The sequence below is a fragment of the Gorilla gorilla genome, chromosome 15 (assembly GCF_029281585.2).
Source record: "Gorilla gorilla gorilla isolate KB3781 chromosome 15, NHGRI_mGorGor1-v2.1_pri, whole genome shotgun sequence".
Classification (NCBI taxonomy): Eukaryota; Metazoa; Chordata; class Mammalia; order Primates; family Hominidae; genus Gorilla; species Gorilla gorilla.
The window spans coordinates 79,758,365-79,781,015 of NC_073239.2; the positions used below are offsets into that span (position 1 = coordinate 79,758,365).

The following is a 22,651-nucleotide window of genomic DNA, read 5'->3' on the forward strand; positions in this document are numbered from 1 at the left end:
TTGTTGATTTTGCTTTTAGTGTCACATTCAAGAATCATTGTCAAAACCAACGTAAAGAAGATTTTCTCATAAGTTTTCTTCTAGTAGTTTTAGTTTCAGGTCTTATGTTTAAGTCTTTAATCCATTTTGAGTTGATTTTTATGTATAATATAGGGGTTTAAGTTCATTATTATGAATATGGACATCCAGCTTTCCCAATACCATTTATTTAAGAGGCTATCCTTCCCCCACTATGTACTACTGAAGCTTTTGTCAACGATTAGTTGACCGTATGTGCATGGGTTTATTTATGGTCTTTCTATTCTGTTCCATACATCTGTCTGTATGCCAGGACCATACTGTTTTAATTATTCTAGTTTGTAAAATATTTTGAAATCAGTAAGTGTAATGCCTTTAGCTTTGTTTTTCTTTCTCAAGATTGCTTCAGTTATTTGGAGTCCTTTGGGGTTCCATCGTTTTTTCTACTCTTATTTTAAAATGCCATTTTTTACATAGTTAATTCTTAAAGTTCAGAATTGATTGATGTGGTGTAAAGGAGAGATCAAACTAGTTTTTGCCCATACAGGTAAATATTAATCCCAATAACATTCATTAAATGTTTCCTTCTTTCCCCACAGATCTACATTTGCCTGTCTTTATCATATATAAAATCTCCACGTATGTAAGAGGTTATTTTTAGAATCATTATCTTGTGCCATTATCATATGTCAGTTTGATGGTCCCTTTGACCAAGTCCCACTGTCTTAATTACCTTACATTACTCCTTACCTCACTCCAATGTTGCATCTGTCTCTACTACTCTAACAAATCTGCCTGTATCAAATCCACCAGTAATCTCCATGCTGTAAAATCCAAATGGAACTTTTTTACTTTTTACTTTATTTATCTTTTAGAAGACTGCAAGGCAGTTTTTCATTTTCTCTCTTGGCTTTTATAAAATCAAACAATTCAGCTTTTCATCTAATATCACCAGCCACTCCTGAGTATCCTTTCTGGCCTTTTCTCATCTACTTAACATCTAAGTGTACAAGTACCTCAAAGCTTGATCTTAAGCTCTTTTCCTTTTCCTAGCTAGAATGTCATTTTGAGTGATCATAACTACCTATTCATGGCCTTTTATATATTAATGGCTCCAAATTTATGGGTCTTTCTGAACTCCAGAATTACATTCACGGATAAAATAAATATTTATTGGACACATTCCACTTACCAAACACTAATCTAGGCAATAATTATTCAGCAGTGAACAAAAGATACAAAACTCCCTGCCCCCATGGACTATTTATTGTACTAGAGGGACAATTAACAAAGAATATATAAGTGAACTTCTGTATCATACTTCAGATTTTGATGAGCCTCATGAAGAAAACCAAGGCAGGCAAGGAACATAGAGAGTTTTGAGATGATGATACTGTAATTTTTAAATAGGATAGAAATCTGACAATTGGACTAGAGATCTAAAAAGTCTTAAGTGGAGGTCAGCAAACTCTGAAGGCAAAATTGGACTCATCATCGGTATTTGTACAGCTGCTGAGTATATAACGGTTTCTATGTTTTTAAATAGTTATCAAAAATCAAAAGAAAAAATAACATTTAATGGTATGTGAGAAAAAATGGAATTCAAATTAATACGTCCACAAATAATGTTTTACTGGGACACAACAATGTTCAATTATTTACATACTGTCTATGGCTCCTTTCATGCTTCTATGACAAAGTTGAATAGTGGAGGCAAAGACCATATAACCCATAAAAGCTAAACTGTTTACTATCTGGCCCTTTAGAGAAAAAGTTTTCTGATCCCTCATCTTAACCAATATACTCTACTGCTTGCAAACAAAAAGCTTCACATGATAAAGTTCTTTTTGAATTCAATATAATAAGAAAATAAACAAATCTTTAGACAAATGTGTTTATTTCTTTCAATAGACTAAAGAATTTCACTTTTTAATTCAGCTTCCAAAAGACTCAAAAGCTCAATACAACCAAGCTCAGTAACAACGACATTCCAGGTGGCTGGACACCTCTATTGTGTTTAACCATTTACCAACATGTGTATGTGTAAATGTTGATGTACGTGGGTTTTACTGTCTTCTTTTTACATTGATTTTCATTTTATGAGAAGCCTATAATTTTGTGTGAAAGTCATTACTAATACAAACATAAGGAAGAGTTATATTTGGTGTATTATTTTAAGAGGTCATTCTTAAAATTGTAATGACCCAACTGCTTTTGTCTCTTATAGGATAAAAAATTATGAGATTAAACAAGTACACATCTAAGTTCATGAGGAAATTCATTGCTCCTCCATGATGAAAATATTACCCAATTAATGTAATACATAATATTCTTAGGAATACTTTAAGAAAAAATATGTAATATCATAGCCTTTTAAAAAGATTCTTTAAAAGTTGTAGATGGAAGTGTAAGCTTTAGTCAATTTGAAACTTTACTCCAAATATTGACGGCATAACTGATGCCTTGACACTAACATTCACATTTTTTTTATTTAGTAAGTAAAGGTCATAACATTAAGATGTGGGTTTCTCTGCCAGCTCTTCTGACCTCCTATAAAATATCTTAAAAAATAAGTTACAAGAAACAAAAATTAGACTGAAGGGGTTTTTGTTTGCTTGCTTGCTTGTTTTGTTTTTTTTTGTTTTACTTTTGCTACGTTTGAATTTTTTATGATTGCCCTCAAAAAAAACGAAATAAATGAAATTCTTCCTCTGTACATTTGTAGGATGATTTCATTACAAGAATTTTTTTAAAAAGATAAATTTAATATCAGGAATATTCTAGAATTCTGCCGAATTTAGATTACGGAACAGGCCTTTTTATTGTATATATGTGTTCTATGTAAATAACAAGCTTGACACCAGGCCTATTATTAATATATTCACTTGGTGCTTTCTTACAGGAGTACTGTGTGGTTCTTGGCTTGACTAAGATCCCATGATTCTCTGCAATCTATTCATTAAAGTGATAAGTTTTTAAGGGAACTTATATGCTTAAGGAATTTCAGAAAATAAAATTTGTATATATTTTTGAAATGTACCTGTACAAATGAAAGCAGGTTTTCCTAAGACCAATACCAGAAAAGCACAATAACATTTTTTAAATATTAGAAAAGCCTAGTATTAATCTGATATTCATCCCAAGTCAGGCAACATAAGCTCACTAAAATTCCAAGTTTCATTGTTCCTGGTTGTGACTATACCAATTCAGTTCAGTAAAATTACATATCCCTTACCAATTAATAAAAACAAAAACAAAAATTACAATCATAGCTATTATTTGGCTTCAGAGTACTTGCAAAGTAGTAAAGATCACTCCAATTATAACATATTCATAAGGATTCAGAGATTTCAATATATCCCAAAGCACAGTATGTTTAGGGATAGTGTATTTTCTCACCATTCTCAATGCAGGCAAGAGCCATCCTTCTGTATGTTAAGAAAGAAAACCAAAGTTGAAAGGATAAAAGAATCTCCTCTTTCACCTAAAATACTAACAACTGCATAAGCATTTTAATTTTTATTAGGGAATTGAAAAAATATTAATTATTTATGCAATTATTTTTATCTGTCTCCTCTACTAGATTGTAAGTTTCATGAGGGCAAGGACCATGCCTATCTTGGTCACAGGTGCAACTCCAGTGCCTGATGTACTACTGCCTGGAACATACAGGGCATGGAGTAGGTGAGTGATTTAGGGCAAAGGGCATAAAGTTTGAAGTCAGAATCCTAAAAATCAGAATCAAACTTTGACCGTACCGTTTATTAGGTGCATAATCTTGGATAATTTATTTATTTTTCAGAATCTCCTTATTGTTTAAATGGAGACTATAACGCCTGCCACATAGGATGTTTGTGATCATTACAGGAACTCAGGAATATATAACACTAAGAAGTGCTTAGAGATGGGCAAAGTCCCTAAATGTGTGTTCCCTTACCCTCTGACTCTTGGTCTGCACTCTTCCAGGTGGCCCACACCTGAAGGCCAAGTGTCTCTTTGTGTAACCACAAAATAGTGCCAGCAGGTCAAAGAAAGTAAAAATATACTTGTTCAGTCCTACTAGACTGTGAGTCCTGCGTGGCAGGAACTGCCTCATATCCACCACTGTCATTCCAGAGACTGGAACAATGTCTTGAATGTAAGCAGGGGCTTAATGGACATTTACTATTAAATACTGAAATGGGGAAGTATATCTTTAAAGTAAATATCAACACATACATCAATATCTACCTAAATATTTGTGAATTCTTGGTTAAACTTCCTGTCAGGCCTCAGCTTTCAGCATAAAAGAATTTTATCTCCTTTTACAATTTTCCATGTTTTCCTCTAAGCATAAAATATTTTATTACATAGTAAATAAGCCATCATTAAATCAAAATTTCTCTAACAGAAAACTTAAATGATGATGAAGCCATTAATCCTTAATAGTAAAAATGATTTGAAGTTTGAGGTTTGGAGTTTTGTTTGCTTCCCTGTTATATGGAAGGACAGCACTCAAGTGTATTGAGAATGGCTGAATAAATGAACTACTTCTGATCATACTGCCTTCTATGATTTATCAAATTATATGAATCAGTAAAAACATTGTAAAATTATGTGACAGTTGATTTTACTACTTTACCAGGCACTCTGAAACCAAATAATAACTACCAGATTAAACAAGTGAAGTCTCTATGGATGTACTGACATTTCAAATTGTGTTAGTAGACAAGAGGGATCTTAATTGAAACAGTTGGATGTAACACTGGGAGTTGGGCTGGGTTGTTTCTCATTTAACAGTGACTGGTTTTCCCTAGGCAGGCTGCTTCCCATTAACTTCTCATTTATTATCAAGATGAAGTTTGATACAAGGGTTACAATATTAAACTACTGATTTAAATTATGTCTTCTGACTTCTTCCTTGGCACCAAAAATCACTAATATTTCTCACTAACTCTTTCAAAACATGCATTTAATTTTCAACCTTAAAAATCTTGGAAAAGATCATCAAGCATATATATTCTGAGACTAAGTCTGACTGGTCATCCAGCTGGAATACAGGAACTAGCCTAGAAGACACGTTAACTAGAACAGGAGACTCCCTACTGCTGGTGCAGTATTTTATTCATCATATTCCAACTGCACTGCCTCTGATTCATACTCACACTGTGGAATCCTTTGGTTTTCATGCTGGTTTCTAGGAGTGGAATCTCTAACCCTGCATTAGATAATCTAGGTCCAAGATCTCTAATTGTTTCTCATAAGCCCATGATGCCTCATCTAAGCAACCTGAACTTGTTTTCAGATGGTCTCTGCTGAATGGTTGAACTCTGAGATTAGGACAATACAATTTCAGTCAAAAGCTAATGGGATTTATCTGGGGTGCATAGGATGAAGATGAGTGGGAAGGATAAGGAAAGTTTATTTAGAAGAATAAACACATTGAAAAGAGCCATAATTAAGGTGTGATAAGGAGACACTTGTCTACCAGATACTGATATTCAACAAGCAGCAGAGTGACTAAGAACATTGCCTTTACAGTGCAGACATAGTACAAAATCCAAGTTTCCCTGTGTGTGATCTAAGCCACGTCATTTAACCTCTTACAGCCCAGTGTCTGTATCAGTAAATGGGAATAATTATAGTATATATGTGTTGGAAAGAGTAAACATTAAACATGCTAAGATTATTGGCCTTCTGAATTCACAAAGATTAAAAGAAAATTAACACCTAGTACTGACAATGTTATTCTGAAAAAAGACATATGTAAATTAATGTTGGTTGTAGCTCATTTGATATTTTAGAAGAAATAAGCTACAAAAATAATAAAAACAAAAAAATGTACATAACCTTGGACTTGGCACCCCTTATTCTCAGTGTTTATCTTAAGGTACTCATTAGACATCTTAAATATTCAATAATATGTGGATGATGTAATACAGACCTACAATAGACTACAAATGTTATTATATTGTATACTTATAACATAAATTGATGTTTACAAAATCATACAGATAAATGTGGCACAATATAGTTCTGTAAGTCGTAGCATTATGAGTGACATCATATTTTCTTTTTCTAGCTCTTTTTTCTAATTTTATGTAACAGTCATGTATTCAACTAAACAAGCACTTTTGAAAACAAAATGGTTATAGAAATATTAACACTTATTCATAATAAATAATATATTCTAACATTTATTTATCCTTGAGAGAAGTAGTAGTGGGAGTAAAGCTATACTCTGATCTGAATATATTCTGATATTTGCCCTGCAGACTCCCCTGTGCCATCTGTGCTGTCACAATACATATGGGTTAAGTCTGTGGATAATGCCCTCAAAGGCAGCAGACCCACATATTTATTTAGCATTATTCTAAACAAATATGTGATGATTAGTTCAATCATATTTGGGTACCAATATGTTCCTGGATCAATTTATGTGTTGTTATTGGTATTAGAGTAATATTTTAAACCATCATGACTATTCAGTGGAAATCATTCTATTATTTACATGGAACGCACAGACCATTTAATATTATTAATTTCTTTAATGAGTTATTAGTAGTTAATAGATTAACTACGTATTTGAATTCCCTCCTTACATTTGTTTTCCACCTTCAGACCAGTTATTTGACTGTTAGCACATAGGTAATTTGAATTTTGTTATAAAATAGGTGAAAAGTTTTAGCTTCTAACAATCTTTCATGTCCAAATTCTATTGTTTTTTTCTATTACTTTCCTTGACTCTCATCTTCACAACTTAAATTCAGTCTCTCCTTTTTTAAAATCTGACATGGCTTCCTGTATTGTATTTCAAGCATCATCACAATATAAAATCATATGTTTATCAGGGTAACTATTGAAGATTTTTCTCCCCCATCAGACTGTGAACAACATAAGAGCAGGGATTATGTTTATTTCTATTTATCACTCTATAGCAAGGACCGCAAAACCCTCTAATACCATAGTTTCCTTCCATATGAATGCAAATTTTAAAAATGGCTATGTCCATATTTTTAAATTCTCCCATTATATAGATCTTTCTTAAATTTATATATGCCATCTCTCAGAGATGTCCCAGTATAAACTAGGGACATAAAGACTTCCTCGAGGAAGTATAAGGTATAGAGAAATAAGGAAGGTTGCTATCATGAGAAAAGAAGAAAATGCCTCCTGAAGGTCTTAAGAAAGAAGTCAACAACCACGAAAAGCAAAGCTGAGAGGAAGCCATCAGGTTGCACAGCCACGCAGCCCTCTCCTTGACTCCAGACCCATGCCCAGGAGGGGACATGGAGCAGCACCCCAGGCAGCTGGCAATGAACCAGATGAATCTCTTTCTTTTTTCTTTTTCTTTTCTGTTTTTTGTTTTGTTTTGTTTTGTTTTTCTTTTTTCTTTTTTTTTCTTTTCTTTTCTTTTTTATTTTTTATTTTTTTTGAGACAGAGTCTTGCTCTGTAGCCAGGCTGGAGTGCAGTGGCACAATTTTGGCTCACTGCAAACTCTGCCTCCTGGGTTCAAGTGATTCTCCTGTCTCAGCCTCCGAAGTAGCTGGATTACAAGTACGCGCCACCACATCCAGCTAATTTTTGTATTTTTAGTAGAGACAGGGTTTCACCATGTTGTCCAGGATGGTCTCGCTCCTGACCTCATGATCCACTCACGTTGACCTCCCCAGGTGCTAGGATTACAGGCATGAGCTGCCACACCCTGCAGAATCTCTTTCTTACATAACAATTTTTCCTTTTATTTCAATCTATTCACTATATTTTTCTACAACCTGTTGCTGCCTTCTGCTGTGCCAGACAATGATGCCCATGGTTATTTGGCACTACTAGTAAAGGAACTAAAAGTGGATTTTCAGTACTGAATATAAATTATATAAATGAATACAAAATCAAAAGCAATCAGCCTGAGCCAAAAGACAGGCATCTTTTAGTCATTACCATTAAAAAAATCAAGAAAGAGATGGGAGAGCGGGTGGAGAGGAGAAAGCTACAAAAAGCACTGGATGAGAAATGAAAAATAACAAACGCAGTTAAATAATAATAACCACAGAAATCAAAGAAATTGAAACATTGTGTCTTGAAAGTTCAGTTTATAAAATTCAAATCTGCATAACTCTACTTTTACCTTAAAAACTGAAAAAGTCTCGGAAGCATTATGGTCTCATTTAAAAATAAGTGTATCAATAGCCATTACCGCAGATTTACGGCAGTGGGAGTTTGAAAACAGATCAATCAAGGCAGCTCAGAATAAGATAATAGGTTGGATACAAACACCTACTCATACTATAACACTGTCTGCAGCATGTGGAAGTATTCATGATTTAATTTTTCCCCAAAGTCTAAAGTATATTTCTGTACAATGTGTATATATATAGAAATATGTCATTCATCCAAATTACTCCACAATTGATGTTCTATTTTCATCTATACTTAAATAAAACAGTGCCCACTGAATACCAAGCAAAAACTAAGATTTAAAATGGTGCCAGGCATAACACAGTGCCTGTAGTTTATAACCTGTAAAGGATGAAATGTGTTATAACCACAATAGACTAAATTATCTGCTACCTCTTATTATTGCCTACCTTGTGCAAGCACCATGTGGGCATTTTTCACCTCCCAGCCAACTAAGTAAATGTGGCTGGTGGTAACTCCAATACAGATGTGAACACAGAAGTATGGAACCTGATCCTTATGGTCTAGATGAAGTAGGGTACTCAGCAAGTTATCCATGGACCTCTGTAAACAATCCTACCTTCTCATTTCTGGACTATGGCTATCAAATGATTCCTTTGGTCCTTCCTCAGAAGCTAGTATCAGAGTGATGAGAAAATGAAATATAAATTAGCCCACACTATTACGCTAAATTTCAACGTGATACAAGAAAAGAATGTGCTTAATATTATCCCCAAAGATAGGTTTGAATCAAATAACACAGCCTAAGATTTGACAAATGAAAAGTTTACTAATAATTATATTAGCTGACAATAATGTAAAGCTTGCAATGGAACCCTCTTAAACTACGCTAAAAGCCATGAAAACTAATATATATGTTTGAGTGTTCCAAATTACTATTATAAAAAGTATTGCTTAAAGTTTTCATCTGCTTGTAATGTTTTCAATAAGCCACTGGCTGTTATTTTACTTAACTTCTGATACGCGAAACGAAAAAACTGAGGTTTCAGATAAAGTCTACTTTCTCACATAATATATGTAGGTCAGTCAGAAAAGAAAAATGTCAATAATAATTCTGAATGCTTACTTTGTAATATTTCAGTAGGTAACAACTGAGAAACACATGTAGATGTAACAATAGTTAAGTTCTCTGATTACGTTTAGGTACTGATGGAAAAATTATAGTTTTCATATATTTGTTGCATAATGCTTTCAAATAACAAGCTGAAGAATAGTTTCTTGCAATGATATGCCGGTTTCTTACAATAGTTTCTTAATAGCGTCTCTTGCTCAACAAGCAGGTAACTCAAAGACCACAGGGAAAACTACTACAGTTGTCCCATACTGGCCTGGCATAGCCCCTCTATTAGACATTCTGAATCCTAATTTTTTAAGGTAGTATATGTTCTATCACCTTGGAAAAGCCCTTTCATGTCATATGTAAAACTACAGTACTTAGCTGTCCTAATAAAAAGTTGTTGGAAAATAATTAGTGAATTATTACAGATTTTTAAACTATAATTCTTTTTATATAAAATCCCTTAAATACATATATGTAAATTGTAAATGAGATGTAATATATAATAGTACTCCAAATCATTCAGACACAATCATATAATCTTACTGTCAGGACCTGCAAGTTCATTTAGTACTATGTTCTACATATGTGCCTAAATCTTTTACTGGCAGACTGTGAATTTCCTCCTGAAACAGATCACTCCATTTTTAAAAATGCCAAATACTTCAAGTTACCTGTCATATCTCTCCCAAGTCTTTTCTCAGCTAAACTAAATATTCATATTTATTTTAACTACCCATCATATAATAAAATTCCAAGAACTTTGTGCCATCATGCCTATCTTCTGGTAAGTGTGCTGCTTTATAGGATGACATTTCTTTTAAAATATCCAGCAGAAGTTGAACACAATATCCAAACACAATCTATGATCTGATTAAAATGGGCTGTACTGGCATGATCAATATCTTTCTTGATTCAAAGGCTAGATTACTTTTAGTGCATCTTAAGACCAATTCAGCTTTATTTTATTATATTCACATGGATATATTTACATGGCTTTTTTTTTTTTTTTTTTGACAGTGTCTCACTCTGTTGCCCAGGCTGGAGTACAGTGGGGTGATCTCAGCTCACTGCAGCCTCCTCCTCCCGGGTTCAAGCAATTCTCCTGCCTCAGCCTCCTGAGTAGCTGGGACTACAGGCGTGCACCACCATGCCCGGCTAATTTTTGTATTTTTAGTAGAGACGGGATTTCACCATGTTGGCCAGGATGGTCTCGATCTCCTCACCTCGTGATCCGCCTGCCTAAGCCTCCTAAAGTGCTGGGATTACAGGCGTGAGCCACTGCGCCCGGCCCCTACATGGCTTTTAAATACAGGACATTTGTCGGTGGAGTTTTCTTACAAGACTAGTGCCTTTGCTCTTGGCTTCAACTATGATATATACCATCACGGGAACTTCTTGAAGTATTTTAATACTTGAAGTATTTTAATATTGAACCAAGAAAATGATGACATGTATGAAAATATAATCCATTTTTCATATCTAGTAATACAATGAAATATTTAAACATCATTTCCCACATTAAAAATATATACAAAATTAAACTGTCAAAAGGAAATTAACTTGTAGAAAAAAATATATTGCCTACTGTATTTGAAAGCAGAGTGCTTCTCTGATAGATTCTGTTAAAAGATAATAAAAAATTTTAAAACGTTCAAAATTTCAATTTGTTTAAATTCTAAAGGCATACTCCTACCTGATTTTTTTGTGTAATTCTGCTGGGACATTTCATATAATAGCATCTTCCTACTGATACCTTATGTTTATTATAAAACATATGAAACAAAAATGAAGACCAAAGAGCATTTTCTGATTTTTTTCAAGCTACATGTTAGAGAAAAAAGTAAGATATTGGAAAATACAAAAGGTAAGGTTTTAGACCTTTCATTGTATGAAACAAGCTGAAAAAAATCCAGTATGATGGGAAATATGTGGTCTACACATTGTTTTACAGGTCTTACATTTTTTCACATGTTCCAAAAAGCTGAAAATAAAGTCCCCAGCCATTTACTTCATTTGAATTATTTCCCAGCAAAGTCATTTCAAACTGCGGGGTCAAATTTTTTGAGCTTTAACCATCATCCTTTCTATTTTTTCCCATAATCTCCTCTTCCCCTTTTAAATCCTCACTTATTCCACCCATTTCTTCTTCCTTCATGTACACAGAATATTAGCAAGCAGCAAAGCCCAGAGGATGGATTTGGCTATTAAATTTAAAAAAAATCTAAAGCAACCGTACTAATGAGCAGTCAATAACATATTTTCAACTAAATAAAATTGAACTAGGCACTGTTCTATATTAAAAAATATTACCTAAAGCAAACTTTCATGATAGAAATGCTGCAATCTCCACATCAGTACAGATTTTAATGCCATAATTATATTAGAGAAAGCATTATTCACATAAGGCACGTTAAGACAGAATTAAATCACAGTGATTAATTTGCTTGTGGGTTAAAGCTGAATTCAAAAATCTATAAAACTAAATATGTGGAAATGATAGAAGGAAATTTCAGTCATTGGGGTGGAGGTTTTTTCTCTAATTAGCTTCAATGAATCATTAAATTTCTTTGTACAAGCAATTGAAAAAATATACAGCTATTTTAAAACTAACCAGAGAAGAGAAGCATTAAAACAAATACATTTGGCTTCATATATTATATTTCCTTTTAAAGTATATATTCATAGTTAAATTTGATAACCTCTATTTAAAATATTTGAAAAAAATTATCAATAAAATATAAAATAAGAAACATAAAGTAATAAAATGTATTTGGCTTATGGAGGAACAGGAAGTCTAACAGAGGTCTCTAACATTAAATACTGGGTGATTGTTAAAATTCAGATACTGTTTATTAAAGCTACATCCAAAAGTACATACATAATTCTAAGATGGTGACTGCAATTATGGAATTTATATTATTACTGTCATCAACCTTTCATTTTATTTTTCCTACACTTGTATTTTAACAGGTTTAATCAATTTAACTCATAATCAAAAGTCTATGGCATAGATAAATAGATAATTGATGATTGATATAAACATAAATAGATAGGTAGATACACACACACATACATAGAAAGTTTTGTTACAAAAGCCATATGTGCTCACTCGCTGTTCTTTTGAGAACAGACTATACAGCGGACAAAGGTGGAAGCACTGGACAGTTAGTTGGAATTAGAAAAATCCAGGGAAGACATGATGGTGACGTGGACCAGGTGATAGCAATGAAGGTGGTGAGAATCGGAGGTAGAGCCAAAAGGATTCAGCAGAGGTTTAAATGTGGGAGATTTTGTCTTAAGCAACTGGAAGGTAGTGTTTCCATTAATTTCATTGGGAAAAAAATGTCTATAAAACAGGTTTTTAGGAGATGATTGGAAGTTTGGTTTTGGACAACTTCACTGGACATGAGTAGGCAGTTGGAGGGGAGAGTCTATAGTTCGGGGAATCAAGTTCAAGAGAAGTATGAACATTGGGTGGTGTTGGTTTAAAGTAATGAGACTGCAGGATATCATGAAAGAACGGAATACAGACAGAAAAGGGACGAGGCACAAGGACTGAACTCTAAAATACCACCAAATTTAAAATATTATCTTATTCAAATTGCTTTCAAGAAATGTGCTACCAATTTACACACCTCCCAGAATTATACAATAATGCCAGTCACCAACCTTTGCTAAGACTGGGCATCATCTTTGACCATTTGCCATATTAAAAATGTTTCTATGTCTTTTTGTTTGTTTGTTTAAGTTTTAACTCTTTGTTCCAAGGGAAAATAAGCCTTTTTTATGCTTATTAGTAATTTGCATTCTGTCTTCCATAAATTACTTCTGTCCTCAGATCATTTTTCTCCCCAAGTATTCTAATTCTTCTTATTAATTAATAAATCACTTTACATATTAAGGTAATTAACCTTTCACTTGCAAAATTTGTCACAAATGCTTTATGTCATTTTCATTTTCATAGTTTTCTAGTGTGAAAGATTTTACACTTTTTAGCAAAATCTATTTGTCAGTAACCTTGTTATATATTCCATTACTTTAATATGTACAAAGATAAATTAAATATATTCACATATTTTCTTCTAATAGTTTACAGTTTCTTGTTTTTTTGCATTTAATTCTGTTCTTCTGATATTTATGTTAGGTCATGAGTGAAGACCCTTATAAATATTGTCTTAGATTTTTAGTTCATTTTATATTGATATTAAGTAGTATGTCAATTCCATCTTTACAATTCATTCTTTAACTTATATTCAGTCCTTATTTATAGTGGAATCTAGTTCTGAGATATCTATTCCCTCTCTTTTCTTTAATTACTAATTCTTCTGTCTATGCTTCAAGTACAATTTATTATTGTATTGTATTATTGTACTGTATCTTTTTTTTTTTTTTTGAGACAGAGTCTGGCTGTGTCGCCCAGGCTGGAGTGCAGTGGTGCCATCTCAGCTCACTGCAAGCTCCGCCTCCCGGGTTCACACCATTCTCCTGCCTCAGCCTCCCGAGTAGCTGGGACTACAGGCGCCCGCCACCACGCCCGGCTAATTTTTTGTATTTTTAGTAGAGACAGTGTTTCACAGTGTTAGCCAGGATGGTCTCAATCTCCTGACCTCGTGATCCGCCCACCTCGGCCTCCCAAAGTGCTGGGATTACAGGCGTGAGCCACCGTGCCCGGCCCTGTATTGTATCTTTATTATTGTATTTTAAAATAAAATATTTTTATATATAATATATATATATTATATATAATTTATTTGTTAAATAGCTGAATGCCTAACAGGCATAGGAGTCTTCTGCTCTAGTTGTCAGGTTCTTTACAAAACCAGAGAGCTGAATGACAGTTTTTGTTTTCCTCTTGTTTAGTATAGCATATGGTGTGTAATCTAAGAATCATTTTTAAATTCAGTCTCTTTGATGATGCAATACTAGAAATCCCTACACCCCCTTTCTAAGCCCAGAATTTGGCAGATGTCTTTCCTTCCTTCTCTTTCTTTCAGTGCTGTTAACCTAGAACTTATGCATCTGGGTAGGGATTTTCTTAATAGACTGGGATAAATTAATACAAGCATAGAGTATGTTTCATATATGAACAAGGAAACGTTTATATTTGTCACAGTTATTTAAATATGCTTCTCCTATTAGTCAAAAACAACTTTAAGGATTCCTCACTCAATTAAAAGCCACATCCATGATTTTTTCTTATCCAAATGCTAATCAATTTTGATATCTTAAAATATCCCCTTAAAAAATCTTTTCGTTGAAATTAAATTTTTATTTCACTTTTAATATTAGTCTCCCCATATTTGTTCTATTACTCCATTTTCCTTGGCTACTTTGCTAATCAGAAGTACCTTTCTTTAACTGCAAATGAACAAGGAAACAAAATATTATTTAAGGCAGTCCATGGTAGGTACCCAGAAATTTTTCCCTGCCACATGGCATGCGCACTTTGAGACACACCACATGCCAGTGCATCAGACCCTAACTCCATCTTGAATCAGACAGTTAAGCATGTCCTCAAGGGGAGGCTTGAAGACAATCTACTCGGCTCCATTCATGAATAACTCAGTATTCAAGAATATAGAGAGCAAGGACTCAAAACTCTGCCATGTACTAGATTTGTGCCAGAGGCCCTGGCTCAGACTCTTTTCAAATATGTAAAAGGCCATTATTCCATCATTTACTGATTTTTTATTAGTTACCATGTGGCTCTATTGCATTTTCTGGAAAGGAAAGCTTCTTGCTGAGATAGTGATTGACGAGGCTGGTGGTTGCCTCTTGATCTGTTTCATTTAATGTGGACTTCAACAGACACCCTGCTTTTGATGACTTAAATTCTGTTACTCTCACCTTCACTCCAAGGAAGATTCTGTTTCTTCTTTGGATACTCTCTCTACTAACCATATATTGGCTCAGATATACATTAATCAAATTCCATAGAAATGTAGTTTGCTTTCTCCCTTCTGTTTTCATGCGTACTACTTCAAGGGGCCATTCAACTGGATAATTTATACTGTATCTTGTAAAATATTGAAAAAGGAGTAAATCTCACCCCCTTTTACCATTCCTCCACATAGCTGCCCCCAAGTATCTCACCTGCACTCCCTCTGAAGGCTTCTCTCCCTCAACTCCTACGTTCCTCGCCCATTCCCTATGCCTCCACTCAACCTATTCCTAACAACACCTGCCCTGGCTTAAAACAACTTACTTACATGTTGCTTCATGAAATTCTCCTAACTAAACATCTACTTTGCTCATTTGCTTTTTCCCTTTGACATTGAAAGATGCTTTTTGAGCAGGTCTTAAAGAAAAACCATAAGTCAACCTCACAAGGTTAAAAGAACAAGAAAAAAAATTGTGGGAAATGGCCAGGAAAGTATGATGCCATCTAATTATCACGTGTCAAAAATCAGTACCTAAAAAGAATAGTCTCCAATGATGTTTATAAAGTAAAATAGCTCAAGACTGGTTTCCTCTAAAACTCTGTGTACAAGCTTTATTTTTCATCTTCTGTATTTGATGTGAATCAGCTGGGTGTAGGAAGTGAGGATTTTTTAAAATTTGGTTTTATTTATTTTAAGGAGGATCTTGAGTTCTTCTTTGCTCCAAATATGAGATACATGAGAAAAATTAAAATCAGCTCCATGAAAAGGCAAGGAAGAGATTAGAGATACCAGATGATTGGAGAGGGAGATATCTATTTTATAGATGTGTGTAAGGTAAAGTGGAAAATAAAGAATTATAAGTTCTTTATAAAACATATGAGACGGGAGAAATTTAAGTGGAGGACAGCATAGAAGACACATACATTTTAAATTTATAGCCAGGAAGTCTCTTTCTAATTTTTAAATGAGCAAAAAAGGCAAAGGGAAAATCAAGAATAAATTCTAGCAGGAAAAATGGCAGCACTCTGAGTTTTAGAGGAAAGCAACAAATTACTGTGAGAGGTAATAAGACTGTTTTGGGGAAATAGAATAATGAGTTATTTTCACGAACTGAATTTTCTAAATTGAATGTGATGACTGGTACTAATTGATGATTAATGGTTCAGTGCTTTGCACCTTCTAAGCACTTAATAAATATGACTGATTGACTGATACATCACTTACAAATACAGAATAACAGTTACGAAGCAATTACACAAGCAATACGTGACTGGAAAAGCTTAATGCATCTGCAGATCCTACTAAAATAGAAACTAAATAATAACAATAATAACCCATACCTTTTCTGTATCAATGCCTTTTGACATGGACCATGTTGAGACAATATAATCCATGACTCGCTCACTAAGGCCTTTTGGGACCTGATAGAGTTTTAGGAAGTCCCGTACATTATTCAGCATCTCATGGTATCGGTTGGTGTTGGCATACATTTGCTGGAAAATTGTTGTAACATTTCCAAAAATAGTTGCATAAAGAAGAGCTGAAAGAGAAGAAATGATAAAAATAAAACAAATATCTCATGTGAAAAAAATACAAATATTTGCTAAATCAATGAATAATTTGACAGAGACATCCTTATAAACTTGTAGGGGGTAAATACATGTTGAACTCTGAGAAGACTGCCTGACACCTGGTATTCACTCAGAAAACATTACCTGCAGTAGGAGAAACATGACTTTATGAGCATGCACAGCTCTAGTCAACATGACAAAACGTAAGAGTCATCTTTTCTGAAGACTCAGATGATCCAAAGTTATAATTTTCTGAAGAATCAGATGATCCAACGTTATAATTTAGCCTAAGAAATTCTATTTGTTAGTAGATTAAAGTTATCCTCCACTTTGTCCTCCTGAATGAAGCCTAATCAATTTAAATTTTTCAGGGATTGATGATCCAGTTTAGAAACATATGCTCTTTCTCACTGCCTGCTCCTTCCAATCTTTGGAATACCTCCCTGGTTATAAATATTTTTGACAGAACATCAGAAATTTAGGGAGTGGAGACAAATTAATGTGCTTCATGTTTAGAAGGTTCTGAAGATAAAGAGGTTTGGAGTTTTTAGCCAAAATAAAACTTTGGCAATGCCGAGAAATTCCAGTTATTAAATTCATGTAATTATTCCAGTGATTTTTTTTATTCCATCATTTTAATTAAATGTAAAGTTAGCCCACTGACAATTGTCATTCATCTACAGGGGACTACAGGTGGTATAGGGTATTTCAAAGCCCCAACTGCTCCCTCCTCCTCAATCCATAATTCACCAACTCTTCTTTCTCCAGACCTAGTCAGGCTAGTAATGCTGACAGGATCCTACAAAAGCTTATTTAGGGTACAGTTCAGCCTAAACTGAACAAACTTCCAATCTTCAATAGCACACTACCCGCAACTTCCCTGCCCCTCTGGTTTCACTCTCTTGTTAACTGGAAGCTTTTTTGAAAAGGGGGCAGTACTTTATTCACCTTAATGTTCAGTACACAGGCATTTCATAAGCATTTCACAAGTAAGTAGACTCACAGGCAACGATAATTTCCATCCTACATCCTCCAAGCATTTGAAAAATGGCTCTAAACAAAATATAGGCTGTTTCACTTTGCAGTTTCATCAGCCAAATCCCATTTGATGGAAGTGGTATAAAATCAAGCTAGTGAAGCAACTTAAGATCTTTAATATACCGCTATTAGAAAATTATTTGTTTTCTTCAAGAAGAGCTGTTCTCCTCTGAGTATAACAAATTACAATTTCACAACAGAAAGCTATTATTTTATAAAAATTTAGTCAGTTTTTCTGCTATTATTTGATGCCAGGGCAGGACAATTTTTTAAGACAGATGATATTTTGTTAGACCTGTGTAGAAGGAATACAGTGTTGACATTTCCCAAGTGAGTCTTTATACCTTTGAATATTCATATTTAAAAACAAAAAAATTATCATTTTGTCAGTCTTTCAACGTCCTGTGTGCATATATTTATTTTAATACTTCAAAATAAATGTGTTTATCTTTAATGTATCAGTTTTCCATGTTGAAATGAAGAGTTTACTAGGATTGTGGTTATAGTATCCTGAGATCTTGATTCTATAAAGAATTATTAAGTTTATTAAAAGATATAGAGTTCTTTCCTAAAAAAAAAAACTAAAGGTAATCACAGACTTAACATCTCTATTCCACCATTGTTGCTATTAAGAAAAACAAACAGAAATAAGGTTAACAAATTAATGATAGTAGAATCATCTAACAAATATGGAATTTTACATTTTCAGAAAAGAGAAATAAGAAAAATGTACATTTTTAAAATAATGAGTTTTTAGGGGTTAATGAAATAATGCTGCAATTATGATTTTTAGTAGTGCTCAGCTATCATAAATTTTCAATAAATGTCACAGAACTACCTATTATTTTGACATGTTTAACTTGTTTGGCTCTCTAAGATGCTTGCGATATGCTACATTTGCCAAATGTCTTATTACTGCCTTCTAGTTTAACAAATTACGACACATTTCATCTTTTAGGGTACATTAAATGTATACACAAAATATATTCTGCTCATATAAAAGTTTAAGATAAAATATGAAGAACCTGCTAATGTATTAAAAGTTTGCAGCACTAATAAGTGAAGAATTATCAACATCCCATTAAGTTTGGCATATTATAAAAATATCCATTTTGTTCATTTTTCATTTTCATTATTTTATGAACACATAATACTTATACATATTTATGAGGTACAATGATATCTTGATATAAGCATATAATGTATAATGATCAAATCAGGGTAATTGGTTATCATTTCTTTGTGTTAGGAACATTCCAATTCCACTCTTCCAGTTCTTATGCAATTTACAATCAATTATTATTACCCATAGTTGCCCTATTGTGCTGCTGAACCTGGATCTTACTTGTATTTTTGTACCCATGAACCAACTGCTCTTTATCCCTCACTGCTTCTCATTTTCATGTGAATGTAGGGTCCCTACATCAGATAAGACTAAACAAGATAATAATTTAAAGTTGGAGATTCAATTGTATGTTTACATTTTTGTAATTTTATTTTGAAATAATTTTAGACTCAAAAGAAGTCGCAGAAATAGTGCAGAAAGCTTGCATTGCCCACATGCAGCTTCTCACAAGGATGACATCCTACACAATTATAGTAATATATCAAAACCAGGAAACTGATCATGGCACAGTACAATTAACCAAACTAGAGAGCTTTTTCTTTTTTTTGGCCCGTTTTTCTTTTTTTCGTATGCACTTGTTTCTTCGGTGTATAGTTTTATAAAATTTTATCACATATATAGATTCATGTCATTTACATACATTTTTAAAAAAAGAAATCACTTCTTCCTTATTCTTGAGTCTGGAATACATTTCAAAAGAGATAATGTGACAGCATGTATGATACTCCAGCAAGCAACAACAGCACTGCCCAAACAAATGGGCACATCTTTAATGAGAGAGGCCTTGGAGCATGACACACAATAATGAGGGAAACTGATCTCAGTAGAAGCTCCCTCTAAACTGCTAATTCTCAAAATAATACCTCCCTCCCATATTACAGACACACCTAACTTCCTGGATGTCTAATCATTATTTGGATCTAACACATCCAAGAAGGAACTCAGTCTACAGCACCCTCTCTCCAACAGCCAAATGCACTTTTCACCTCTGCAAACAGCAAAGCCATACCTAGTTGCTCAGATCAAAAACCTCAAAGTTATTCTTCAATCCATTCTTTGATTGATCTCCTATATCTGATCCATCAACAATTCCTGTTGGCTTTACCTTCAACGTATAGCTTCAGTTCAATCACTTCTCACTACCTCTACCAGCATCCTTGCAGTCTCTTAAGAGTGCGTGTCTTTGGACCAATTACTAAACCTCCGTTGGCCTCTATGTCCTCATTTAGAACTTTAAAATTACACTGGAATCTTCACAAAAGGGTTGTGCTAAATGAGATAACGCATATAAAACAGTATAAAAAAAGAGTCTAGTAGCGACTAGGTATCCAGAAATGCTATGCATCATCATCACCACAAAATCATTTCCCCAACAAAAAGAATAATCATATATATATATCATATATATATATCATATATATATCATATATATATATCATATATATATCATATATATATATCATATATATATCATATATATCATATATATATCATATATATCATATATATATCATATATATATCATATATATATCATATATATCATATATATATCATATATATATCATATATATATCATATATATATCATATATATGATATATATATCATATATATGATATATATATCATATATATCTGATATATATATCATATATATCTGATATATATATCATATATATATCATATATATATCATATATATCTGATATATATATCATATATATCTGATATATATATCATATATATCATATATATATCATATATATCATATATATATCATATATATCATATATATATCATATATATCATATATATATCATATATATATCATATATATATCATATATATATCATTATATGATATATATCATATATATGATATATATCATATATATGATATATATCATATACATATCATATACATATCATATATATCATATACATATACATATCATATATATCATATATACATCATATACATATCATATACATCATATACATATCATATACATCATATACATATCATATACATATCATATATATCATATACATATACATATCATATATATCATATATACATCATATACATATCATATACATCATATACATATCATATACATATCATATACATATCATATACATATCATATACATATCATATACATATCATATACATATCATATATCTATCATATATATATCATATATATATATGATCTTGGCCACATATAATCATAGCACTGCCTCTTCCACTGGCCATCACTCCTATCAGTCTTCTCTTCATTCCCTCTGCTTCAGTATACATCTTGATGCTGATCAAACAACCTAAACTAACTCATTCTTCAGGGCCCCTTTACTAGCTGTTCCTTGAACACTCTTCTGCATGATCCTCACTTGGTCTGTTTCCGCTCCTCATTCAGGTCTCTGCTCAAAACCTGACTCATCGGCTGGGTGCAGTGGCTCATGCCTGTAATCTCAGCATTTTGGGAGGCCAAGGCAAGCGATCACAAGGTCAGGAGTTCAATACCAGCCTCACCAACATGGTGAAACCCCATCTCTACTAAAAATACAAAAATTAGCTGGGCATGGTGGTGCACACCTGATATCCCAGCTACTTAGGAGGCTGAGGCAGGAGAATCGCTTGAACCCGGGAGGTGGAGGTTGCAGTGAGCCGAGAGCACCACTGCACTCCAGTCTGGGCGACAGAGCGAGACTGTCAAAAAAAAAAAAAAACAACCCTCATTCATCACTGAGGCCTTCCCTGACCATGCTGTCTAAACATCCTCTTCCCTCACTATCACTATCCACCTCCTTACTATGCTTTATCATTCTTTATTTTATTTATCACTACTTTAACTTATATTAGTTATTTATTTATTTATTTATTTATTATCCATCTTTTCCCCTAGGAATGCAAATTCCAAGAGGGCAGGTGTGGGCCTGGTCCTTTTGGCTCACTGCTGTATTTTCCCAATATAGACCAGTTCCTAGAACATGGCAAGTGTTCAAATATTTTTTTCCTGTAAATTCACAGACCAAAAACTAAAAAACAGTTTTTCAGAAACATTTTATTTTCACATCAAAATCTCACTACCAGTGTTACAAATATATAGAAGGAATATAAACTGTTAAGGCAGGTAGGGGAGTGAAACATTTAAAGGCTAAGGTTATTCATGTCCTAACCATATTAAGGTAAAAATAAATTGGAAGTTCCATTGTCATTCATTGAACATGAATTCCCATGGTCTGGCCAGTTTTGTCAGTTTTGTAGAGACCCCTTACATTATTTTACCTTTTGAATGAAGACATCATATAGTCAATCCATGTACTTTACTGTTAATAGTAATAATTAGGTTAATTTGTGACAATTTCATAAGGGTCTTTTTATATGCTCTCCTGCAGACTTACAGACTTCAGATAACTGCTAATTGTGCAAGCTAATCATACTTAAGGTCTTAGTAAATCTGGCATACATACCAGCAAATGCCTTACATAGAAAGTCTTATATTTTTCTTATTCACCACAAAAGGATTATTTTGAAGATAATTATGACACACAAAAGATGGAATATAGACCTTGCCTCTCAATGGAAGGGGTCACAAATTCTTTGAGAACTCTTCCATTGAGAGGCAAGGTCTATATTCTGATCCCTTGAATGTAGGCATACCCTATGACTCTTTGACCACTAGAATATTTTGACCATGATTTTGTGCCAATGTCTAGGCCCAGAGGCCTTACAAAACTAGAAACTTCTAATTCCTCACTATTGAAACACCTGCTC

The 22,651-nt window shown here is 33.4% G+C and overlaps 1 protein-coding gene across 1 annotated transcript in view; it reads right to left on the bottom strand.

The window, feature by feature from the left end:
• KCNH5 (potassium voltage-gated channel subfamily H member 5) overlaps positions 1-22,651 on the bottom strand; it is a 343,028-nt gene that overhangs the window by 134,090 nt on the left and 186,287 nt on the right. Inside the window, exon 8 of the mRNA XM_019009338.4 lies at positions 16,480-16,679. Coding sequence (XP_018864883.1) covers positions 16,480-16,679 — 200 coding nt within the window. The remainder of the gene's footprint in view (positions 1-16,479; positions 16,680-22,651) is intronic.